General features: G+C 37.0%; 2 protein-coding genes across 2 annotated transcripts in view; both read left to right on the forward strand.

Annotated features, from left to right (window-relative positions):
* nckap1l (NCK associated protein 1 like) overlaps positions 1 to 4,485 on the forward strand; it is a 27,158-nt gene extending 22,673 nt beyond the window's left edge. The window contains exons 27-31 of the mRNA XM_024271169.2: positions 985 to 1,078; positions 1,163 to 1,279; positions 1,891 to 2,000; positions 3,729 to 3,818; positions 4,017 to 4,485. Coding sequence (XP_024126937.1) covers positions 985 to 1,078; positions 1,163 to 1,279; positions 1,891 to 2,000; positions 3,729 to 3,818; positions 4,017 to 4,133 — 528 coding nt within the window. The 3' untranslated portion in view covers positions 4,134 to 4,485. The remainder of the gene's footprint in view (positions 1 to 984; positions 1,079 to 1,162; positions 1,280 to 1,890; positions 2,001 to 3,728; positions 3,819 to 4,016) is intronic.
* A 3,800-nt stretch (positions 4,486 to 8,285) lies between these two features.
* The window catches only part of LOC112145082 (calcium/calmodulin-dependent 3',5'-cyclic nucleotide phosphodiesterase 1B), a 22,425-nt gene continuing 5,949 nt past the window's right edge, over positions 8,286 to 24,761 (forward strand). Inside the window, exons 1-10 of the mRNA XM_024270113.2 lie at positions 8,286 to 8,569; positions 10,643 to 10,756; positions 13,502 to 13,684; positions 14,091 to 14,157; positions 14,290 to 14,406; positions 15,993 to 16,133; positions 17,791 to 17,891; positions 19,153 to 19,278; positions 20,365 to 20,466; positions 20,557 to 20,677. Of these exons, the coding sequence (XP_024125881.1) occupies positions 8,517 to 8,569; positions 10,643 to 10,756; positions 13,502 to 13,684; positions 14,091 to 14,157; positions 14,290 to 14,406; positions 15,993 to 16,133; positions 17,791 to 17,891; positions 19,153 to 19,278; positions 20,365 to 20,466; positions 20,557 to 20,677 (1,125 nt within the window). The 5' untranslated portion in view covers positions 8,286 to 8,516. The remainder of the gene's footprint in view (positions 8,570 to 10,642; positions 10,757 to 13,501; positions 13,685 to 14,090; positions 14,158 to 14,289; positions 14,407 to 15,992; positions 16,134 to 17,790; positions 17,892 to 19,152; positions 19,279 to 20,364; positions 20,467 to 20,556; positions 20,678 to 24,761) is intronic.

The raw sequence follows: 24,761 nt of genomic DNA on the forward strand, positions 1-24,761 counted from the left end.
GAACAACCATTCTTGCTCTGATATATTTTTCTTTACATCGTCTTGATAATCCTAATTTTATTTAACATTTTTTTTCTGTAGTTATAAACCGATCGGTCAAATCTATTAAAGTAGGTAGTGTCATGTCAAACAATCAAAACATTAAATTGATACATTCTCCAAAGCCCACTTTCAGTGGTAAGGGTGTGGACTCTTAACTAGCTCACGCCTGATTGGAGAGAGTAGTTGCCATAGAAACGTTGACCCAGACCCATTTGGACCAATCACTGCTTACTGACGATGTCTGGTTCTAACATGGCGGAACTTAATTGACTTAATTTCATTGGAACTGGAAGCAAGTCATTTTCAATGGGTGACATCACACTCTCTCTGTCCAGTGCTCATATACAGTCAAACAGATGCCCCCACACTCACTTCAAGGAACAATCAACTTATGAGGCTTAAAGATGGACTGTGAAAGTGAGCCAGAGTGTTCTGAGAATACTTTTAAAGAACAAACACACTCCCTAAACACTAAAAAGGCTCAGGGTTGGGTCTAAACCAGTTCATTCTCGCTGTGGTGTCCTTTTCAAAAATGATTCAAGGCTGTTTCCTGACAAATGTTGCAGCAGAATAACTAACAGTTTGGTCAACATTCTCACAACTACTTCCTCATGCACTACAATGCTTAAACAAAACAACTTCAACAAGGCTGCCATTTACTAGTGTTAACCTGAGAGTTTATTTGCTGCGGTACATTGAGTCCTTTATACATTTTGCACTAAAGGTTCGTCTATTGGAGTTTTACTATGACTGACATTGAGGAAAACAACAGAAATTTCTCAGAAAAAAAATCTTCTTTTTTCATGATATTCCCTGAAAAGAAACAAAAAAACGATTCAATATAGACGCACTTGTTATCATTCTTAACCTTGTAAATATTGAAGCTGTACTTTTTTTGTTAGAATTTACCAATCATCTGCTCACCAATTCTTCCCTTTCCAGCTGACTCTGAACATCTTCGAGTTGGTTTCTGCTGCGGGGCTGAAATGTGATATTGACCCTGCCCTTGTTGCAGCTATTCGCAACATGCATACAGGTAGGGTCCTATTGGTGCTAGTTTGGTGCACAACACACTTGGCCGTCACCGCTGACTCATCATTTCCTTTACTTTTTCACACAGACAACACATCCCTCGAGGAAGAGTTCAAGCTGTCTCAGTTGCTGCTTGTTTACATCGCCGTGTCCTTGCCCTTCCTGGCTCTGGATCCCAACTCTCTCTACAACCGGGAGCACGGAGGTGCGTTATCAGTCGATCTTTGAAGCCGCCGTGGTTTCAACTTGACAGAAATTATTCTCCAGAGGGCCCTTCAACCAGACACTAATCAGTTGTTCTTCCAGCCATTATTAACCAGCTGCTAATAGTGTTCAGAAAAATGTCCCCCACCCTCAAAACGCCAGCATCATACTTTCCAGCTGGACATGGTCTGAAGCAAAGCATGCTGGTTAATGAGAAACACGTTTTCGTTGAGAGAGTTTTGTTTACAGATAACTCGGGCTGACGTGCATTGATATAGTTACTCTTGGCATGTGGCCCTGCTAACCCCAACTGCTTGGCTCCAAGCCTAGACTGAAACGCAAGAGTTGCAAACAACCAAGATTTTTATCAGGGCATAAAGTGGCATTTGTCACAGATTATTTATCTTTGCCTTTACTTTCCATTGACATTTTTGAAATAAATTAACCCTGTGAGCCAGAGGAAACAAGCTCAACGTGCTTCTTCTTGACTGTTACACATCATTTAGTAAATTTGTCCAATCACCCCAGCCAGAAAAACATCCTTTCTGTGCCTAAGTACAGGACATGCTCTCAGCATACCTCTCAGTGATCTTTTTTTTTTGGCTTTTTCAGGGCACAACAACAACATCCACTGCTTAGCTACGGCGATCAATCAGCTGTTTGCTGCCATGTTCACTGTTCAGAACAAGAACATTGAGCAGCAGCTCAAAGACTTTCTCCTGGTGAGTAGCAAATATTTAGCCTGTACTTTAGAAAAAGTTGCTAAACTTATTGCCACAGTGATTTAATACCATAAAACCAGAACATTTTTTACATCATGAAAAACAAAGCCTATCATGTTTTTATTAGGGCTGTGTGAGCATTAGCGCGTTAACGCATGTAATTAATAAAAAAAAGGAATGAACACATTAATATTCATTAACGCAAATTAAGTACACCAGTCTTTCACTTTTGCCTCCCAGATATAAACTTCTACAGAGTGCGATAAAACACTCCACCATAGTTACTTACAAAATAAGTAAAAATTAAATCGGTTTTTAGTACTTTAATCTTTTTCACAAAAAGTTAACAATTTGATCCATGTCACTGAGCCTTGACTGCAGTGGCAAAAAAAATCAATAACAGGACAAGTTAAAAAAAAAAAAAAATCAATATATTTGCTAATTGTCAAGATAAGTTGGATAAAGCATCAGTTCAAGTAAAAAGATCAACTCTTAATGCTTGTTTTTGTCAAGAAAATGAAGGAAAACTTAGTTTTAAAGCAGCCTGTACATGTATATAAGCATATTGTCATAAACTTTACCTAGTAAAACATTGTGATTAATTGTGATCAATCACAACACAAAAGAGTGATTATTCTGATATTATTTTTGACAGTTGACAGTTTTAATCAAAAATAAATGTTCTAAATCTACAGTTTTGTGTGTGATTTCATATTGTGATTATTCAGAGATAAAAAGTGGTCGACAAATTCCTCTAACTAAAAAAAAAAAGGTTGATCACAAATAATTGTGATTAATGTTTTTACAGATCGCGATTAATTCGTTAATTTTTTTTAATAAATTTCCCTTCGTAGTTTTTATATTATAGTTCTCATAGAGAATATGAAATGTCTAAAAGAAAAAAATTTCAGCAGTGAATCGGAATATTCTCGTACAGTCCAGACTTTAGCCGTATCCGAATTCTTCTCCAACCTCTACGGCTTCTCCCTACCCCTACATTTAGCCCTCCAAACGGAGACTTATGGGAAAATAGTGGCCATGTTCTTCCCTGTTCACTTCATTGTGCTTTATATGATGTGTCCGCCATTTTGTAATGCTGTCTGAAACTACTATTCCAAAATCGAGTGCACCAGAAATACTAGAAAAACTAGTGTGCATCAATGCTCACTACATTAGCGAATATAGACCACAATGCATTGTGGCCGAACCATTTTTTGCAATAAAAAACATGTTTAAATGTATTTTTTTAAACAAACCATCCACATTATCATCATCAGAACACAATGGAGTCACAAATAGGCGTTGTGAAATGTTCGTATTGATTCGATCTTCACTTGTGAAATCAGTGATGTCATATCCGGCATTTAGAAAAACAAAAGTACAGTAGAGGGCATGTTGTCCGAATTGTTTTAAAATCCAGGGCACTAAATACTATATAGTTTTTTTGTTAGTTATGGATTAGGATGGGAGTTTGGACATAGCCAGTGTCTTTGAATTTGGACATTACTCCCACTGGATGACCGGTCATCTACGTTAACACAGAGCTGCTAGCGCTTTGGATAACCCTACCCCTCCAAACACCCCTACAATTGGAGGTGTAGGGGAAGAATTCAAATTCAGCTTTTATCAAATTGTGAACAACCTTTTTAAAATCTACCAAGTGTTAAGACTTTTCAACAAATAAAACAATTATTTAATCTTTTTTTTCTTTGCTGCATCCTCCCACAGCTGGCCTCCTCCACTCTGCTTCAGCTGGGGCAGAACGTGGAAAGAATTGATGTCAAAAACCGAGAGTCTGTCTACTTACTCCTGCACATGGTACGTTTGCAGTTATTTCACATGCTTTGTTATCGTGGCTTTACATCTTAGGTTTTGTCTCATAAAATAAAATTTATTTTAGCAAAAAGCATATTTTCAGCACTAATTTGTGTATTTATCTTTTTATCAAAATTAAATATTTTACTAAAAAAATCTAACTGAAAAATGAGACTCAACTTTCAACTTGCCCTTCTCTAGATCGTGGAGGAGTCTCAGTTTTTGAGTCAAAACATGCTGGAGAGTTGCTTTCCATACGTTCTTCTCCGGAATGCCTACAGAGAGGTGCACAAGGCCTTCGTCGTGACTGTGGGCTGAGGAGTTTTCATTGAATTCTATGTCAACATATCGAAATGACTGTTACAGTTTTCAAACTTTTTGTCAATGTCATGTTTTTGCTGTCAGCCATGGTCTTTTACTTCTAGAACTTTTCATGTGTCAATGAATGCACTTCTGAGTTACAGATATGGCTCGAATTAATAAGTGGTTTATTTAAAATGTACTTTATTTTTTTTTAATGAAATTTAATTTTTATCCACATCAGAATATGTTATCATTTTTGATTTTCATAGAAAATCTTTACTATAACAATGCTTTTTTCAGCAGCAGCTCAGCTTAAATGTGTCAGTGTAACAATACCAATAACAATACAATAAAGTTAGTAACTTGGTGCTTTTGTCTTTCCTTTCTTTTATTTGTCCATCCTCTGGGTGTCTTCCATCCTTCAATCTCGTCTATCACATCAGAGTCTTATCATCTTCATATTTCATGAAGAACTGAAAAGATGCACTCCAGTTTACAGATGCTGAAGTGCATGCTGCTAATATTAGCAACTCTTGGAGAATGTCTTTTAAAACAAGCATCTCCATATTCTCCCATCCCGTCTCCTTCTTTTCCCATTGAATCACTGCTGCAGCTGCTGTGTTCACCCAGTGGCCACATTAGAGAAGTGCACATCCAGCAGAGTACCAGGTATGTATTTGCAAGATTTATTTAGATTGAGCATCTAAAGCTGGGCATCATCTTAATGGGAAAAAATAAGCAACAGATGTTTGATGAGCTTTTATGCACAAAATAATGAGAACAGGTGGACAGAAATAATTGTTACTGGGCTGCATGTTTTAAGGTTTAAAGTAGCTGCACTCTGAAAATATTAAAGAAACTTCACAAAAAAAATGCACATTTATTTATCTGTTCATGCATTTCAAGATTATACTATATTGGGGGTTAAAATTGCTCATTTATTAACAAAAATGATCTTTCTTTCCATCTTCTCGTTTTGCAGTCTCAGTACTTTTTGAATATATTATTTTCTCGTTAAAAATGTTAAATCATTTTACACTCACATCAGATAAACCTTTCTCACATAATTGCTTGCTCTGCATTTTGTTTCTTATTTAATGTTTTTAAAGGGAGTCAATCTTAACATCAGTCCAGGGGCAGCGGATGATTGGCAGGAATGTTTTTTAATCTGCAACGTCAGTGTCAAATAAATGAACAAATAAATATAGCTTTACAAAACAGATTCTAACAAGAGTTTATGGATGATTATGCTAATGAACCACAATGACTTATACACTTTAACTCCTTATAAACACTTCAAATTACACACGTAGGTACACACAAAATTGTTGTACGTGTACGATGCCAGAATCTCACAATTTAGTGTGTTAGCTGCAAATCAAGCTTGTTTTAACATGTAGCAATTGCTTTTTTTCTCCATTAAGTTAATTGTGCCAGACTTCCGCAACTTTCATTCAAGTTAATAAAACGTTTATTTGACTTCTAGGTTTGGGTTTGGTGAAATGTTCTATCAAAATGCTGTAAAGTGGACCTTTTCTCATTATTTTTCAGCTTTTATTCAAAACAGCAAAAAAGTTAAACATGGTCAAAGGGTGTAAATGTGTCTGGAATGAACTTAGCTGTGAGCTTAATTTGAAGGGATAAAATATTCTGATACTGTAATGGAGTTTGCAAGGATCACCAAATATTTGAAATATATTTTAGTAATTATTTGCCTCTGTTCCCAGTAAGATTTCTCCATATAAACATATTGACAATTTAACTGGGATAAAAACCTGTTAAACCCACTTTTTGTCATATTATTCAAATGTTCAAAAATGTCTTCAAAACATAAAATATAATCAACACACTTATTCATATCTGCAAACATTTGACCTACTTAAGTTCTTCTTTCATTAATATTTACTCAGTATTTAAAATATTCATTTAGGATTGCTTGAAAAGTTGTTTTACATTTTCACTGAGTAGATATTATGCAGATTATTGCAGTTTTAGTCTGATGATATGCACATTTATTTTAATTCTCTCAGGCTTTCATTTTAGGATATTTAAATCATTTTAAAAGACTTTGTTTCTGTTTAACTCCAGCTGCATTAGAACAGTTTATTGTTCATTTTTTAGATTGTCCCATCAGGATTTATAATATTATTTTATTGATGATTTGGTAAGAATTTAGATGAGGTGCTGCAAAAAACTCAGTATAATGTTGACAAAAGTAGTTAATACATTGGTTAAACTTGTAAGCAGTTTATTAATATGGCTTTCATAGACAATGGTCTCACTTTAGATGGTAATGTATATTAATAAATCTTATTTGGCTTATTGTGCTAATAAATGTCTTACTAATAACCTATAAAGAAGTTAATAATGTTTGTTAATGTGTTTATAAAGCTTATTAAGGAATCACAAAAAGCTGAGCTGTTCCGCAAGACATTTTATGCAGAGAAGCAAGAGTTGTTGTTGGCGCAGAGGTTAGCTCTGCTAATTTCCCATCAACCCTTTCTTTACCCTCTCTCCTGCTAGCTTACAGCACCTCACAAGCCCAAGCTAACAAAAGCGGCGAGCAAATTGCGGCACAATACAGTCGTACAGTTTTGAGCCAGATTACAGTTCAGACGAGGAAATTAAAGACGTTAATGGTTCTATTTGTCTGCAAGTGAATGGATCAGAATTGTAGCAGAGAAAGGAGACTTTGCTACCAAGCTTTTTCAAAAGGTTTTTTTTTATCTGCTCCTGATCCATCATGATTTTAATAAAGACATACTCAGAAATGCAAAGAATGCTAAGAAAAATGCTACAAGATCATGTTAAAAACACCGAGAAACATTATTTTCCTTCCTGTGGGTCCTCAAAGGTTGAAATATGTACATAACACTCAATATTTGTCAATTTATAAAGGGATACATTCAGCATATGTCAATCAATTTAACTAAAAAACCATAGGGGTAAAGATGATACAAATATTTCCCACATGAAACCAAATGTGTCATTATAAAAGCCACATGCTGCATACGATGATGTCATGGCCTGACCCTTTGTCCCCTATTTATAGCCTGACATTTCACGCAAGATCCATACACACAAACAGCTTTATGTGCCTTTCAATGCTGTCATTTTCTAATACGAACAGTTCCTGTGTAGACACGCGAGATTTCTCCTTTTGAAGTGAGCCGCTAAGCCATAATTGGCTCAGTTGAGTGGATGGATTTAGCGATTAGAGAGTTTATGCTCATAATCAAAAGCAGAGGGAAATGGAAGCTGATGAATAGTAAAAAAAAGCCTAAATGTTGAGGGTGGGCTGGATGACTGATCATACTCCAAAAGTAGACGTCCCATGCTTGCAATTTGTATCCCGCTCCAACATCTGTGAACAAAATGTAAATGTAGATTAAGTTGATGATTTTCTCGTCCGTTATTATCCATAAAAGGGTCAGGAGAAAAGAAAATCCAACATTTTTATATCATTTCTCTCATTTCTGCAATGTGTTGTGCCATGTCAAAGGGCATGGGAGCATGAGAGTTAGTCTGACCCAGCGATCTGGGGATTTCCAAAGCCACATTGTTGCTCATCTCTTAGTGCTACTGCTATACCTATTCAGAAGGTTCAAAAACACACAAATGGAACAGAAATAAGATTGTGTCCTTACTGAGCCTTTACAATGGTGTGAAGTCCTTTTTTCTCCCTCAAAGGATAGAAAAATGCCTTTTTAGGACAAATTTCTTTTCAGAAAAGACATTTTTTTCAAGGGATGTCATAAAAAAAGAGAATATATATTTTAATCCATTCATTCATTTTAACTGAGCTGGTTAAAATTCAAAAGTTAGTGTCCCCGTAATGGTTTCTGTGTGCCATCATCGTATTTTCTCTGCGCTCAACGGTACTCCAAGGTTTTTCTGTGAATTACCCTTCAGGACTAATTTTGTTTTTGCACTTCGGAGAGCTTTCTCCTGGGTTTGGGTGAAAGCTGCTTTGTGCGCTTCTCCGGTTTTTCAGCTGTAGTGGAAAACTTTCATTTGGGATTTGAAAGCTCTGCAGTCAACACTTCATCAGCGAGTGAGGTCAACTCTCTTACACTTCACACAACGAGCATACACCCATACACAAACACTCAGAAAGACAGCAGCCCTCTCTCTCTCTCACACATACACTGGCTTGTGCACACACGTGCACACAATGGCACAGTGTGGGCCTGACTAACCAATCAGGGAGAAGTGAAGTAGGTCCCTGCAGAAGGGGGTGGGAGAGCTGCTGAAACTATCTCAGGACACATAAAGTTAGCGTTGGTGGTTAGAAGAACTCTTCAGTTTACAACTCCTTGTTTCAAGTTTCATTTTCAGCATTGTCGTATAGCTTTGTGTTGAAGTCCTGCATCCACTGGAGGGCAGATTATTTGTGTCATGGAAGACTTATTGAGAATTCGCAAAAAAAGGCTACAAATACCCATCTCAAGGTAAGACTTTTGCTTAAATTAACTTTTTTTTATGTTTTTTTTTTGCTTTTTAGGGTAAATTTGTGAGATTTACAGATATTACAAAACAATCGTGCACTTAAAATCTACTTGTTTGCAGCAAAGTTGCAGGTTTGTGGTGGCGGAACTTTTTTAATGCAGAAGTGGAAACGTGTGACTAAAACTTGAACCATAACCTAGATTGTTAGAACTGATTATAATTTTTAGGACAGAAAAATCTCACATACACACAAAACCCAACTTTTTGGGGACAAAGTTTGCAGAATATTTTTGTTAGTTTTTAATGAATCACCTGAGCTGGCATGCCTGCAAACACTTGCTCTTTGCTGATTGAACACTTTCCTTTGCTGCGCTTCTGCTGAGGGGGGAAAAAGTGTGCAGCAGAAGTGTAAGTCATGTGGTTTTGTTTTGGTTAACATATTGATGTATGAGTGTCAGTGGGGGTCAGACTGAACTAGCTGGTTCTGGGTTTGCTTTCTAATGACAAGATCCTCTTTAACTTCAGTGGAAGAATGTCACACTACCTTTCTTTGTTGGTAGAAAAATACATCTCCAAATGTCAGCTTTCTTTTTTTCTGTTTGTCTGTGGGGGAAACAAACAAAGAAGAAAACATTTGTGGTGACAAAGCCGATGGCATTCTGTCGAAAGCTATGTTGGGTTGCTTAAACGTTTGCTGCTGAACTAAGAGTTTGTCATATTCTTTCATAAACGCAGTCTCACAGTGACAAGTAATTTCCTGTAAATGTCTTCTCAAAGTTCTTTCGACTCGAAATAAGTAAAATAAAAAAAGACAACCTTATCATTAAAGATTATTTGAGGCTGAAAGTGAGCAGTGACATTCTGATGCATGCTATTTATACGACCCAACAGCCTCTGAATGCTCTTGCCAGCATGATAAACATTTGAAAAGTGTCTCATTCTCAGGAACTGGCTCCACATCACAGCGTTTACCACACAGACAAATGCTTTTATTTTGTTAAATTCCACAAAACCCATTTTGCAACTAAATCAATCCATTTAAAGTTGAACTTTTTGATGATATATTTTATGGACTCTGATATTTCAGACTTTTCTGTGAGTGAAATGACGTATTCTTATTACACTGCAGGAGGTGACGATGTTTCCACCAGATCTAAGCCATAATCTGATTACACAGTTTAAAACTAAAGAAGGCCGAAGAGTTCTCAGAAGTCAAATGGACTCAGAACTTCTTTTTTTAATTGATTACACATTGAATAATTATTGCTTGTGTAAGATCCCAACATTTTTCCATTTTCCAACAAAGCGCTCTCTTTAGCATCACAGATAGAGCTCAACATAGCTTTTGTAAGCAAAGTTTTTTTAGTTTTAGTTTAAATATATGAGCCATTTTAGAGCACTCAATGTCAAAGTCTTTTTACTCAGATTACAATTAATTATTTTCTGTTCATTAAATATAGGTTAATATTTTTAAGTTAATCTATGAAGCATTCCACTATATAAACTATTTATTATTTAAATTTATTTATTCAAAAAAAACATGCAAGATGTCCCTGTGGAATCTTTAAAAGATCTGAAATTATCAGTAAAAAGGCAAATATCTTTTGTGCATAGGTGTTATACAGAAGTCAATTTGAAGTGTTTTTGAGAAGAAAAACTGTAAATAGTAATATTATATATATTATAAGTATATATATATATATATATATATATATATATATATATATATATATATATACACTATATACATTTTATTATAGTATTTGAGTCAAATTATGTTATTTTAATATGCCTATTAATGGGTTTCAGTCTGTTGGCAAATGTGTATAAATAAAAAATAAATAGAATCTAAAAAGTATTCCACTTTTGATACATTTAGAAACCCCAAAATAAAACATATGACGACAACTGTACTTATTTATTGTTTTATTTACATCTGTTTTTGTCAAAATTCATTGGAACACACTAAACTGCTATAACAATGCACCTTGATGTGTTTGTCTTAATCTAAGGAGCGTAGCCCTCAAAATAATAAAGCTTATTCATTTGTTTTCTTTTTGTTTATTTGCATCTAGGTTAAGAAACATCCTAAAACAGTTGGAGGAAAAAGATGTTGAGGTTGAAGAAATTAAGAAGAACCTGGATGGGACGGCATCTTTACTGGAGGCCCTGTATCTCGATGGAACAAGGTAAATAAAGCTAAACACAACCACTGACTTTGTTTTCTGTTTTTCTTGCACTGCTCTTCTCCTTCAGAATCTACTGGAATTACGTTGATTGTGTCAGCGGTTGAAAAGTTACACCATGTTAAAGATTTTGAGCTTTAGCATCATCGGCGACACCTCAGGTGTTAAAGAAAAGGCGATACATTTCACAAACTTGTATTGCGTGTACATAAAATGTTATAAACCATGCAGTAAAAAAGAGAAAACGTTACTAACACATTACACATTGCAACCTCTGTCTTAATATTTTGGCACTGAACACGACCCTAAAGACCTGTGACAGTATCCTGCCAGCAGCAGATGTTTCACGTCTCATAAGTCCTAGTTTATGCCTAAAAAAAAAATCACATTATTTTTTCACAACCCACACACTGGATTAAAGGTTCTTATGTAGTTTGTTTAGGTTTGGCTTTGTGGAATTTGTAGATAAAAGAGACAGTTGTTATTAGAGATGTAGGAAAAATCTGTTTTTTTTATTACAAATTATGCAGCAGTTATGGAACATTGGCTACAATATCCACATTTCTGCAGTACAGCTACCTGCAATTTCCTCTATAGCTAATTATATAATTGCCCTTTAAAAAGAAGTGAAGTGTTTTTGATTCAATAAAAACTCTAAGTGAGGTTAAAGTTAAATAAAAGCACACACTTTTCTGCAAACAAAAAAAAAAATCAGACAAGAGAATTTTGTTCTATTAATCAGTGTTTTGATATGTTTCTCACAAGGATTTCTTTAATATGTGCAAAAAAGATGAGCACTCTGAGTAATATGGTGCCATAAAAAATAAGATGTGTGCTGCATTGGTTTGTTCAATGATAAGAGTAATATTTGCTTTTTGAGACAAATTAGAACAACACACATCTGTGATGGTAATACTCTGATATCGAGGGCTCACATCACAAATCAGTCTTAAAAGACAATAATGAAAATCTAGTTTTACTATGCTTTTGGGGCATTTTTCTCATGATGGAGGACTTTTTTAATGATAATTATTGAGTATTTCTTAATTCAAATTGTGAATCAGGAGCAGGCAAAAATATATACAGTTGGAAAAAGCTCCGCTTCATTCTGATGGATCCTCTTACAGACAAATCGATCCATGTACGTTTTCATTTTCCTTGTCTGAGCTGGCATCAGGATTAAGCTGGGTAGCTGCAATATTGCACGACAATTTTTGGGTTTTTTTGCATCGGTAATGTTAGGTTGAGGCTGTGAGGGGCTGTAAGCTAGCAGGAGAGCGTGTAAACACATGGATGTCGGGAGGTAGGGGTGGGCTTACTCTGCACCATTAGTCCCTCCCACAACTCAAAGGTACATTTCTAACTAACTATTACCAAAACAATGTCTTAGAAAACAGACAAGTGATTTGATTTTGGCTAAAAAAATGCTTTTAAAATTCTGCTACTTCCAACAGATTATTTAAACCATTCCGATAAATATTTATTTATTTTGCCTATTCATTAAAAAAAGACATGAAAAATAAGTAAAAAACAGTATCTAGAACACAGCATCGTTTATGCAGATGAAAGGCTTTTGGTGGCCGATCCTTGACCTCCGCTGTTCTCGAAACCTAATGAGCCACAGAGGCTTCCCCTCCTGAGGGCCAGCAGGAAGAACAACGAGGATCCTGTGTATTGTAAATACTACAGCTGTCAAGGGCGTTTCAGTCTTCAACTACCAGCTTCACCTTTGCTGGAATCCTTTAGGTATCTAAGAAATTTGCACATCCTTTTTAAGTGTTTGGAGAAGAAGAACCATTGCAATCTGGAAGTCTCGTAGGGAGTGATATATGGTTTGGAGCTATTTGGTTAGCCCGTGGTCGGGTTTTATAAGAAGAGCAAACACTTTGATCAAGTGTGACCGGGGACATAAAACGGTTAACTTTATTAGGATTGATTCATGAATAAAAATTGGCAGGCATGAAAGAAGCATCACATGATTCAGAAGTCTTTTAGTTCCAGGATGTTAACAGAATTAAACTTTAATGTGCTTATCTATTGGCTGCACCTCTCAGACACAATGGCTGGATTCTTATTTTATAGAGAGACTCTGGCCGAGAAGGACTCACAGTAAGTGCATTGTAGCCATTATAGAACATGATCAAAAACAGGAAGTCATCAATAAAGTGAAACAATCTACAGTCCTGATGTAGAGTTCACCTCTGAGATTGAGATGATGACAGCGTTCACTTTCGTCTGGAATAAATAGATGGATAGAGGTTTGCCAACTACTACAATGTAGTGAAAAGATTGAATGACAGCCAAACAGGCTGGTTAGAAAATAAAGTAAAAACTCCTTTCTGTGATAGGATAAGTAAATGAAACCTATCAATTTTAGAATCTGATGGATTGACAGAGAAGGCCTGCTGTCATCCAGTAAAACTGCAGAGCACCTTCTGAAAGTAAACTATAGGTTCCCTGAGACTCTAATGCCTCATTTCCACAGAGCGGTCAAGACCGGACTGGACCAGTAGGGTATTTTTGGTCTTTCCATTATAAAATGGACCCATTAAACCAGACAGATTTTACTTTTTACTGATATGAAAATGATCAAAACCGTGACCCTAAACTGTAAATGGTCCGAACCGTGAGTTTTGTGATCTGTATCGCCTCACATGTAACATTCTAAAAAAATAGGAGATTTTTGTCTTAGATTAGCAGGACTATCCCGTTTTTGTACCAACTGTGTCTTAATCCCTTCTCTCAAAGGCAGTGCCTGGACTCTGAGGATGATCTGCAGCAGCTGCAGTCAGATGGGGTGCCATCAGAGGTCACTGACTGGCTGGCGTCCACCTTCACTCAGAGGATCCGCCGACCCCTGCGGCGCGTGGATGAAAAGCCCAAGTTTCGCAGCATTGTGCATGCTGTGCAAGCTGGGATATTTGTGGAGAGGTATTGCACAGCATATTTATTTAACTCATATTTCTCATGAACTTGGGGGCTTTGCTAAGAATTTTTGCTCTGAACTGGTGATACCAGCCGCTGCCAGCAGCTCAACATATTATTGAACTGTATTCCACATTTATGAGGCACTTTTGCCATTCTATAAAACTTCTTTAAAAATGGCGGATTTCCTTCAGCTGATCTAGATTGATGTGGTGTTGTTACGACTACCACAGAAAACGAGGATGGCAGAGCTGGACGGTAAAACACGAGCCTCCTCTTTTTCTTAGAACATTCCTCCATTGTGGACAGGGGCTTCAGAGAATTTATGTAAACAGCTCTTGAGCTAGCTTTGCTGCACAGTGTCAACATCTGAACTGTAGGTGAACTCAACATAATATCTACATTGTTCCAGGATGTTCAAGAGGGCCTACACAGCAGCCATGCCAGACCAACCCGCGGCAGTTGTGAACTGCCTCAGGGTGAGGCTTTGCCTTGAATCTTGCAGTGTTGTGTGTATTTGTTCTGTAAATCAGTCAACTCAATGGGGGCTTTTATGAAGACAGCACATGTATGTTTCAGTAATTCCTTCACTTTCTCGTCTTCCTGTGCAGGATGTTGACCGTTGGAGCTTTGATGTGTTTGCTCTGAACTCGACCAGCTCGGATCATGCGCTGCAGGCTCTGTTCTTTGAGTTGATCACCAGATATGAACTCAACACACGCTTTAAGGTCTGTGCGCTTTGAAGATACTACAAGCAAATTCAAAGCACAATATTCAACATAGTTCACATAGTGCCACCATTTTTTTTTATTTTATTAATATTATTTTTTACTGCAAAAATGAAAGGAAAAAGCTTTTTCCCTCTTGTCTCTCCAATTTTTGAGTCAATATTAGTATCATTGTTGACAACGATTAAGAAATCATCAATACAAAGTTCTTTAAAGGCCCCCTCCAACATTTTTTTTCCTGATTTTCCTGATTTTGGCTAAAGATTTTAGTCAAAATCAGAACGCTTGTGTTGCTCTTAAGACATTCTCTCCAGCGCAATAGGATCTTATTTCATAAAAATTCACCTCTGGGTTCAAGGCGGGTCTGTTGTTCGCAGAAGTTAGCTCAGCTAATTTCCCATCAGCCCTTTGTTGAAGGGGACCTGGTTTCAGACAAGATGCCGGCTAAAAGCCATTAGCCCGAAGGAAGTCCAAAAACTGGAACATCAACACCTCACCTCCCCCCACACCCTTGCGCACAGCTCGTTTTGGTTGAAAAAGACTAACATAACAAGCAACCCTAACAGCTACGTTTTTTTTTTAACCTTTAACATCTGAGGGGTTTCTGTCAAAAACTACTATGCTCTTTGACATAATGTAACTCCTTAAATTATCAACGTGAATTAGCTGATCTGGAGAGAGAAGCAGTTTTGCACTGGTAAGCAACCCTTTAAAGCAGCTTTTCACCAATGTGCAACACATTACTAATATAAAGTGTATAGCCTACTGCTGCAAAGCTGCTTTTCTCCAAGACAGAATATGCTGATTCACGTTGATCCAGTAAAAGTTGGACGCTAACAGGTCTGGAGCCAAAGCTCAGGTGTAAAAGTTCTAAAAATCTAAACATTTCTGTTAATATCCTTTTTTAAATGAATAAAGCATTTGGATTTTAAGCTAATCTTGAAAACTAACTGTTTATTCACATTAAAAAGATTTAATAAAAGTGCCTGCAACTCTGAAATCTAGCTAGCTAATGATGTTCAGCCACCATCTTGTCTGGAACCAGATCATCTTGCTTTGTTTACACTTTCTCCCGCTAGCTTAAAGCACCTCACAAGCCCAAGCTAACATTAGCGGTGAGCAATATCAGAGATATCCAGTCGCACAGTTGTGAGCTAGATGCCATCTCAGACGAGGAAAATTAAGATGTTAATGTATCTGTTTTTCAACAAGTTTTAGAATTTTAGCAGAGAAGGGAGGCATAGGGCAGTTGTTGCGTCCAAAATTTGAACTTTTTACATGATTTTCATTGGAGTGGATCCTAATAAAAGCACCTCATCTAAAAGAACTGCTGTTTTGATATTAATAACAATAACTAAATTATACGCTTATTTGATCCTTTCATTTGGAATGGCCGTCTACTTCTGCACCCCACTACATGAAATGTTCTAGCTCCGCTACTACTGCTTTCCTCTACTCTCTGTTTCTGATGTGTAATCACACATGCAGTTTGTTTCACTTTTGTCACGTTTGAATGCAGAAACTCTCTTATTTTACAGTTCATGTTGTTGACACAGACCTTATGGATTACATAACTCTCTCCTCAGATTCCGATCTCCTGCCTGACAAAGTTCCTGTCTGCACTGGAGCGAGGATACTGTAAACACAACAACCCTTACCACAACCACATTCATGCTGCCGATGTGACCCAAACACTGCACTGCCTGCTGCTCCGCTCTGGACTTGTGGTACACCAGGCCCACTTCAAAACGTTCCTGTATTGATCGTCTGTCTCCTTTCTTTGTCTGAGTCATAATTTAGTACTGTCTTCATCAGAAACAGCTGTTATTGGAATATTTTACACAACATCTCAGATCTGATAGCTTGTATGAGCTACAGCTATAACTAAAACCACTTCTTCACTGTGAAGCCCAGATGTGCACGGCATCCAGAAAAAGTGTTATGACAGATGGTGGCGTTAGAGCTATTTCTCTCCCCTGTATTTATACTGTCATGATGAATCATTACAAATTGTGCAGCCAGAAAAAAAACTAAGCAGCAATCAAAGTATGAATTTTGTATAATTGCGTGACATTATGTGAAAAAAATACTAGCCTCTCAATGAGATAAATAATATATTCTGAGTTACACTGATAATCACATAACAATGAGATCAGTCATAATGTTTTAAATGAATTTTAGATATTATGGAAAAAAGTCTTGCATTACAATTGTTCAAGCGAAAAAATACTAAGAAAAATATCAATCTAGCACAGGGGTCTGCAACCTTCAACTCTGAAAGAGCCATTGGGGTTGATTTCTTACTGACTACAAATAATTGTACATTTACAGATGTGACATTTAGATCAAGAAAAAATGCATAAAGTAAGCTTAAATGCATATAAATTATCCCAAATTTGCTAAAATAAATGCCTATGTTCTACTTTCTAATTTAAGCCGGGTTCAAGCCCCAAGGGAAAGGGCAGCAAAGCAGAAAGCGCGCGGAATCCGCTTCATCTCCAGTTCACACCAGACGCGTATTTTTTTGCAATGGTTGACAGGTGCTCCTGCTCAGTTGTGGTTTATTTAGAGCTTCTACAACTAATTTGACATCGTCCATCTTGACTTGTCGACAACTGCTATAGTGAGGATGTCTCTCTTTGATTGTGTTTTCAGACAAAACCCGCTACGCTCACACACTCAAAGTAAGCCTGTATGGAGAAATGGCATCAGCTGACTCAGAAGTAGCTCAAAAATATCCTGATAATCGCGGAGGTTAATTATCATCCAGAACAGGTGTTTATGATAGATGAAACCGGCAACTTAACTGATGAAGGAGGAAGCACGCACTTTTTTAAGGCACAGAGACAGAGTGACAGTCCTCATGAAAAGTTCGCAGTCTATTGTTCTGGATTAAAATAAAAACTTTTTATGTTGAGCAATACTCTAATGTTCTAAAATATATATTTACTAAGCATGATCACAAGTGTTTTTGATGAATATGGATCGGTAACAGTCATTCTCTGGCTGAGTGGAAGGGGGGTTCTCCGTTTTAGCGGATTCTGTGTAGCGGAGGTCTCCGTCCCTAACCCCCATGAATGAGGGGGAATACTGTTTTCATCTCTACAGTCTAAAAAAATATAATCACACTTTTCAATAGTGGTATTTTATTGTAAAAAATTGGTTTTATTTTGAAAATTGACTGACCGGTCTCCGTTTCGCGCCGCTTCTGCATGCGGTGTGAACCAGGTGTAATGTATTTCATTCTTTTCAAATTTATTGCAGTTTAGAACATCATATATATACATATATCTTACGTTTTTGTGAGCCCATATTTTTTGCAAATGCGTACCTCTTATACGTCATTGTATTTAAACGTATATCTTTATTTTGTCTCCCAACCAGCACTGGTTGACAGAGCTGGAGGTCCTGGCGTCACTTTTCGCTGCAGCCATTCACGACTTTGAACACACAGGAACCACAAACAACTTTCACATCCACACAAAGTAAGCTTTAATGCACAATGTTTCCATGTCCTTGATGTAAAAAAGCACCTGCTATTTAAGAGTCACATCCTGTGGTTAAAACAACAAAAGAGAAAATTTAAACTCAGTAAAGAAGAACCGTTTTTGGAGGATACAAATGTGCTCTAAAGCAAATATGCCCTCATAAAAAATCCTGCATATTTTTAGATTTTCCAACTTGGTCTCCTGACACTCATCATCCTTAGGAAAATAATTTCTTAAATAAAGGGGCTTTCTTTGGATGCAAATGTCAAGCGTGGCTAAGACATATTCTCTGAGCTTCAAACTCAACCCCTGAAGCTTTGAGTCCTTTTTTTTTTTATGGTTTTAGTTATGATCTGTCATGCTTTTAGCACTTCAATTTTCATTATATTCTCTCCTATTTAGTTTAACTTTGGGAGTAAAACCACAAAGAAAGGTTTCTATTCAGTTTGATAGGATAAGGAAAAACGGACATCCATAAGAGAATAAATCTGAAAACTATTTCCTTAACTTTGACAGATTACTTCTTCAAGAGGCCTCTGTGGATTGTAAATGTCATCAGTGTTTATCTACCATACACATTACAGTGCTTATAGTCTTCCGCGTTTTAGCCATTTTCTTTTAAATTAAGAACGTTTTTAAGAACAGTTTTTTTATTCCTTCATACATCAAATATCTCATTCTGCAGGCATGTCTTTGAAGCGGTCTCTCTATATGCCTATCATTTAAAATGCATATTTAAAATGGATCTGTTTGTTCTCTGAAAACTGCAGCACATGAAATGGCAAGTCACTGACATTGTTCCTTAAAAGGCTTTTAAATTGATCACATTCACCGCAAGAGTCACTTTCTTGTTTCATGTAAAGTCAAGTTGAAGTTTGCTACTCAAAAATGTAAAACACAGTTTAAAATTACTTCAGAGTTGACTTTTAAACCTTTTATTTCTTTTGAATTCATCATTTAACTACTGTATGTATGTTAATAGAAGCTTGACGACTAGACATGTTTTATTGTGAGTCATTGATGCCAAAATGCTGCTGGTTTATATAAAAATGTCTGTTTTTACCTCCTCCTTTGTTTCTTTATATTTTAATAAATACTTTTGCAGTAATATAATTAAACTGTTTCTGGCGGACTCTCTATTCTTCCGTCATCTTTACTATCCTTTTTTACTGCTGTGTTTGAATGGCTGCCAACTTGATGACCTCCTCATGTGTCCTTTTTCTATCCCTGCTTCATCTCAGTCCTTCTTTTTTTTCAGGTCCGACTTGGCACTGATTTACAATGACCGATCGGTTCAAGAAAGTCATCACTTAAGTGCAGCTTTTCGTCTCCTGCAAGATGAGCAAGTGAACATATTTGTTCATTTGACACGAGAGGAATGGATGTAAGACATTTTTATGGCTTTTATTTCTTTTATACTATACCGTTCATTTTCATTCAACTCATTCATCAATTTTTGCTTAACCGGATTTAAGTTTGGTTGGTAAACTGAATGAATTAGACTATTTTTTATTCATTGTTTGAATTTTTAACAAAAGAAAGGATTTAATAAAAATTTAAAATAGTTGTTTTGTCATCTAAACAATAGACTATGAAATGTTTTGTCATTCAGAAATTGTTTTTACAGCTTTAAATCCAGATCAAATTTTGCTCTCACACAAAAAAGACTTTTCGTGATTTCAGCTCCATCCTCCTAAACATGAAGCTTTATGGACAAGCACAAAAACTGACCTCTTTATAGCTAAATTGAATCAACATACTTATTTTATGACTGACGTTATTATTGTTAGATTATCCAAATTTCCTTTTTAAGCCATACATCTCTGTAAATTCTTTATTTTTTCTTTACCAACACAGCTAGGATCAGACTTGGTTAATGATAGACAGAAAAACCGCTCTCATGAGTAATCATCTCTGGTTCTTTTAGGGGTTCTGACCTCAAACCTGAGTTCCTCTGAAGCTGGACAAATGATTGGAATGACCTTTGACTTCTAATTAAATGTTGCCAACAATTAACAACTAAACATAATATTGACATGAAGTTGAAGTTCCTTCTCATTTCCACACTTAAGTGTGTGGGTGAATGGAACAGTGTTTGAAGAGCGCTTAGAGCCTTGAATAAGGCACTAAGCAGCGACATAAATGGACGCCATTTACCATTTACATTTGAAAGCAAAGCATGTTTGTAATGAGAAGTATTTACAGTGTAATAGGCTCCTTAATTCTTCCTGACTGCCATGTAAGCCATGTTTTACTCAGTGCACATAGCAGTACAGATAAGCACACTAAAATTGACTAGTCTGGCAGTCGGTGTTACCATGGGAACAAGAAAAAAAATTTCATTAGAACGTCTGAAAAGGTTCAAATCCCACGACCCCCACTGCACCATTTTTAATTGACATTTCTAGGTCTGATCAGTCAAGGTCAAAACGAACGTAAGAGTCAAGTTTTTATTTTTTTTTGCTTGCAGGGAGTTGAGATCTCTTGTTATAGACATGGTGTTGGCAACAGACATGACATCTCACCTAGTCCAAGTCAAAGCCATGAAGTCCTGTCTACAGCAACAGGAACGGTAAATATAATGTTTGTTAAGAGTTTATATTCAGCATGAAAAAGACTGAAAATGCTAAAAACAAGAAGTACGTTATGCTTTCTCCATTAGGATAGATAAGCCCAAAGCGCTGTCTCTGTTACTGCACACAGCTGACATAAGCCATCCATCCAAGCCTTGGGCACTGCACTCTCGATGGACCAAAGCTTTGATGGAGGAGTTTTTCAGGCAGGTAGGAGGACTAATAAACCTGACTTCATCTCTTTTTCTCTTTCAGTTTCCCAGATAAAGTACTGTAAACTTGGAATTTTGTTACATAAGTTGACTCAAAGTATTGCAGTAGTTTTTATATGCTATTTTGTTTGAGGGCTGCATATAAAAGCTTGATCTAATGTTGAAAAGCTTCATAAAAATGCTTCTTCAGGGAAGTGAAGGTGGTTCCGCTATAAAAGCCCTCGAGTAAAAAAGTACTTTGAGTGTCAACAACTCAGAGAAGAAAAAAAAAAGATTAAACCAGAACCTAACAGCAAGTTCCAGGAGTAGCATTTCAAATGGCTCCCTGTTGAAGGAAGAGAAAAACTCTTCTGCTTGGAAATAGAGAAAAGACAGACTCACACTGTGGAGGTTTTAGTCTACTTGGAAGCAATGAAAAGCATTCACATTTGATGGATAACAGAAAAGAATTCCCCCTAAAGAGCCAGACAGAGACCCTTTAGACTGTGCTATTGAGGGGTGGTTGTGTTTAGTCTTTGCAGCCTGGGACTGGGTAATGTCCTTGAACTAAACTCCAAAAATGTAACAACAAAAGCGTGGTAGAAAAAAAAAATAGTAACGTATGCCTATCAAGACATAATACATCCAATTTTCCCAGCATCATCCTCCTCCTGTTTATGATTCTTTAATACAATTCAATATACACTTTGTATAAAATCAATGTCAATTTCAGGGATGATCAGGGATGCTCACATACACTGAACAAAAACACAAATGCAACACTTTTGTTTTTTGTTTTTCATGAGGTGAACAAAAAGATCTGAAACATTTTCCACTATCACAAAATATCACTTTCTCTCAAATATTGCTGACAAATCTGTCTAAATTTGTAATAGTGAGCTGCTGAGATAATCCATCCCACCAAGTGATCCATATCAAAATTCTGATCAAAAAGCATGATTATTGCACAGGTGTGCCTTAGACTGGTCAAATACATGAAACGTGAAGTTTTGTTTTATTGGGGGGTGTTTGTGATCACTATTTGCCACATGCAGTGCAACACATCTCCTTCCCTTAGAGTTGATCATTGTGTGGAAGGTTGATCCAATCCTCTTCAATTGTTGAGTGAAGTTGCTGGACATTGACAGGAATTGAAACACGCTGTCATATCTGCTGATCCAGAACATCCCAAACACGCTCATTGTGGGACATCTCAGAGGCATGATCACACCAGATACTGACTGGTTTTCTGAGCCCCCAGACCCCCATTAAAACAAAGCAGCATGTTTCAGAGTGACCTTTTATTGTGGCCAATCTAAGGCACGCCTGTGCATTAATCATACTGTCTAATCATTACCTTGATTGGGCACACCTGTGATAATCTCAGTAAAGGACACAGATTTGTCAAAATTTGTAAATTTAGAAAATGTTTCGGATCTTTGAAGTCATCTCATGACAAATGGTACCAAAAGTAAAAATATGTCATTTATGTTTTTGTTCAGTGTATGATGGTTAACCCCTCAGCATGTGAGTCTTTTTTTCCATTTGGACTCTCAGTGTTCCAGGATATTACAAGCAAAGAATGTCCTTACTCTGTAACAAATAGCTCAAAAACCCAACTTTTTGAACACAGAGTTTATTTTCGACAATCCTGAAGGGTTTTTTCCCCCCCTGTTATCGTCACAGACAAGCTGATGGATTTACAAATTAAGACAAGATGACCAGAGAAAAAAACGTTACATTTTTAAAGGGCTTGTGAACTTGGGAGTTACTGCATGTCTATGTCTGTGTTGTTGATGACGACCGTGCTGATTGGATCTTGTGTCTGCTAATGTTATGCTGATTGATGGATTTCCCCCTGAGACACGCCTGTGTCACTACTTCTAAAAGATTTCATATTTCACTGATGGGACTTTCTGGCTCTTTGATACACAGTTAAAAACAGATTGTTGTGCGACCTTAGATTAGATCTCTCTGAGTTCTGAGCTGATCTGCATTCCAACTCTGACAACTCAGACTGGACTTGGAGAGGAATGCTCCACATCGCTCAGCTGCCAACTACAATTGGTGTGGTCATCATCATTGATGGGATGAACGTGCCATAAAATATTAAAGAAACAGATTGTTCATTTATCATTTATTTACTGTCAAACCAAGTGAAGAATACTATCGGACTGCCACCCTGTCTACGTGTATTCTGCCTTTGCCTAAGGCAGGATCCAAATTCTTTCCTGGCCGTTACAGGTTCTTCCTCCTCTTACATTTAGCCCTCCAAACGAAGAGTTATAGTGTAGCAGCTTAGTGTTATTTTTAGCCAGAATTGTTCAGTTGATGATACAAGCATGAAATTTGGTACAGTTATAATCTATGGGTATAGTTACAGGAAAAAACATGTTAGCCACACAAAAATCCAATATGGCCACCATTTTTTTCAAGATGGCCGCCATGGCAGTAAAGTTGGCAGAATATCATAAAAATAGTTTACTTGATGATGTTTTCAATGTTTTTTTGCCCCGAAAATGGACTGCTAATGCCAGGGTGGCAGTGAGGATGAGCTCTTTCTGCCTAAAAAAATGCCAGTTAATATCCCTGTAATGTTTAGCGATAAAAACCTCATTTTACCTGATGAAGTACTCATATTTTTTTCAATGTAACTCATTACACCAACAACCTTTGGTGGCCATCTTGGAAAATGGCCGCCATTTTGGAATTTAAAGTGGCTAGCACTTTTTTCTTAAAATTTGGTGTCTTATAAGTACTTCAGCCAAATTTCATGCTTGTATCATAAAATGAAAGATTTTTTGAGTTAGTTGCTCCACTATTATGGAAAATAATACGATGACACCCGATGACCTCATCAATAATCTTCCAGTGCTCGGAAAATACATAACAACAGCAGTTTTACAACTTTAAAAAGTCAAGATAAAGCAAAAAGTCCTTACTTACATTTGAATGTAAACTTCTGTGCTTTAGACTAAACCCGCATGAAGAAATTTGTTTCTCCTCCAGAGAGAGTAGTCAGAGTCCAAGCAAAGTTCAGGGCAGGCGGCAGGCAATCAGAGGAAGAGCAGGGAAGATCAGGTCCAGGTATAAACGCTCGGTACTGCAGGCAGGGTGGCACAAACAAATACTTTGCAGTCTCTTTCAAAGGGAGGTGGAGAAGTAGAAGGGTCAGCCTCTGATTGTAAGGTTCCCAGGTTCAGTTCCTGCATCGCGTACTCGTGTCAAAGTGTCATTGGGTAAGAAGTTGAATCCCACATTGGTCCTAGTGGTCAGAGGTTGGCGCCATGCAATTCCACATTCACACCGCCCTCAGCAATGTGCGTTCAAGCGACCTCTTCCAATTAAAAGTCTGTAATTTAACTTATACACGCATTTTGGCAGTTTTTAAGCCCGATTTCAAGCTCTACGTACAAACCTCCATCTAATGAGAGCGCATTGAAAGTTACACCAATTGAACTCTGACCAATCAGAGACTCAACATTGGTGTGTGAAGTATGGGTGGATTATTCATTTACTGAAGTGCCAACTGTTTTCAATGAAAAGTCTACAAAAACGCATATGTGTGTTTTGGGCTTTCGCCTTCAAAAGTCTCACATTCACGCATTGCTACGCACGTTTCTACCGCTGTTTTTTAGGCTCTACATGCAAAACTTGAGGCCATTGAACACGGCCTGAAAGTTAAACAAGGTCATAATTTGACCAAAATAGGACTTGGATTTGGTATTTTTTAATTTACTTACTTACTTAGTAATTGAAAATGGATCATGAAGGAGAAATAAATAACTGCGTTTTATGCATGGACAGAATTATATGACACCAAGTCTTTCATATATCGGAATAGAGCTGTGAAAGAAAAGAGCTGAAGTAAGATTCATGAGATTTGCACCACTTTAACATTTCACACCAAACCTTTTTCAACTGTGAGTAAAGTTGCTAGAATCAGATAGCGACAGAATGCTAAAGGTGCATTCAAGAACCTGCATTCTTGAACGCACAACACATGCCTGGTGTATACACAACAAAAAGCAGCCGCCATCAGTGTGTGAACACGTGTAAATAAGTGAATGTGGCGCCAAAACTGTTTGGGCCTTCATCAAAGT

Source organism: Oryzias melastigma, linkage group LG5 (genome assembly GCF_002922805.2).
Source record: "Oryzias melastigma strain HK-1 linkage group LG5, ASM292280v2, whole genome shotgun sequence".
Taxonomy (NCBI): Eukaryota; Metazoa; Chordata; class Actinopteri; order Beloniformes; family Adrianichthyidae; genus Oryzias; species Oryzias melastigma.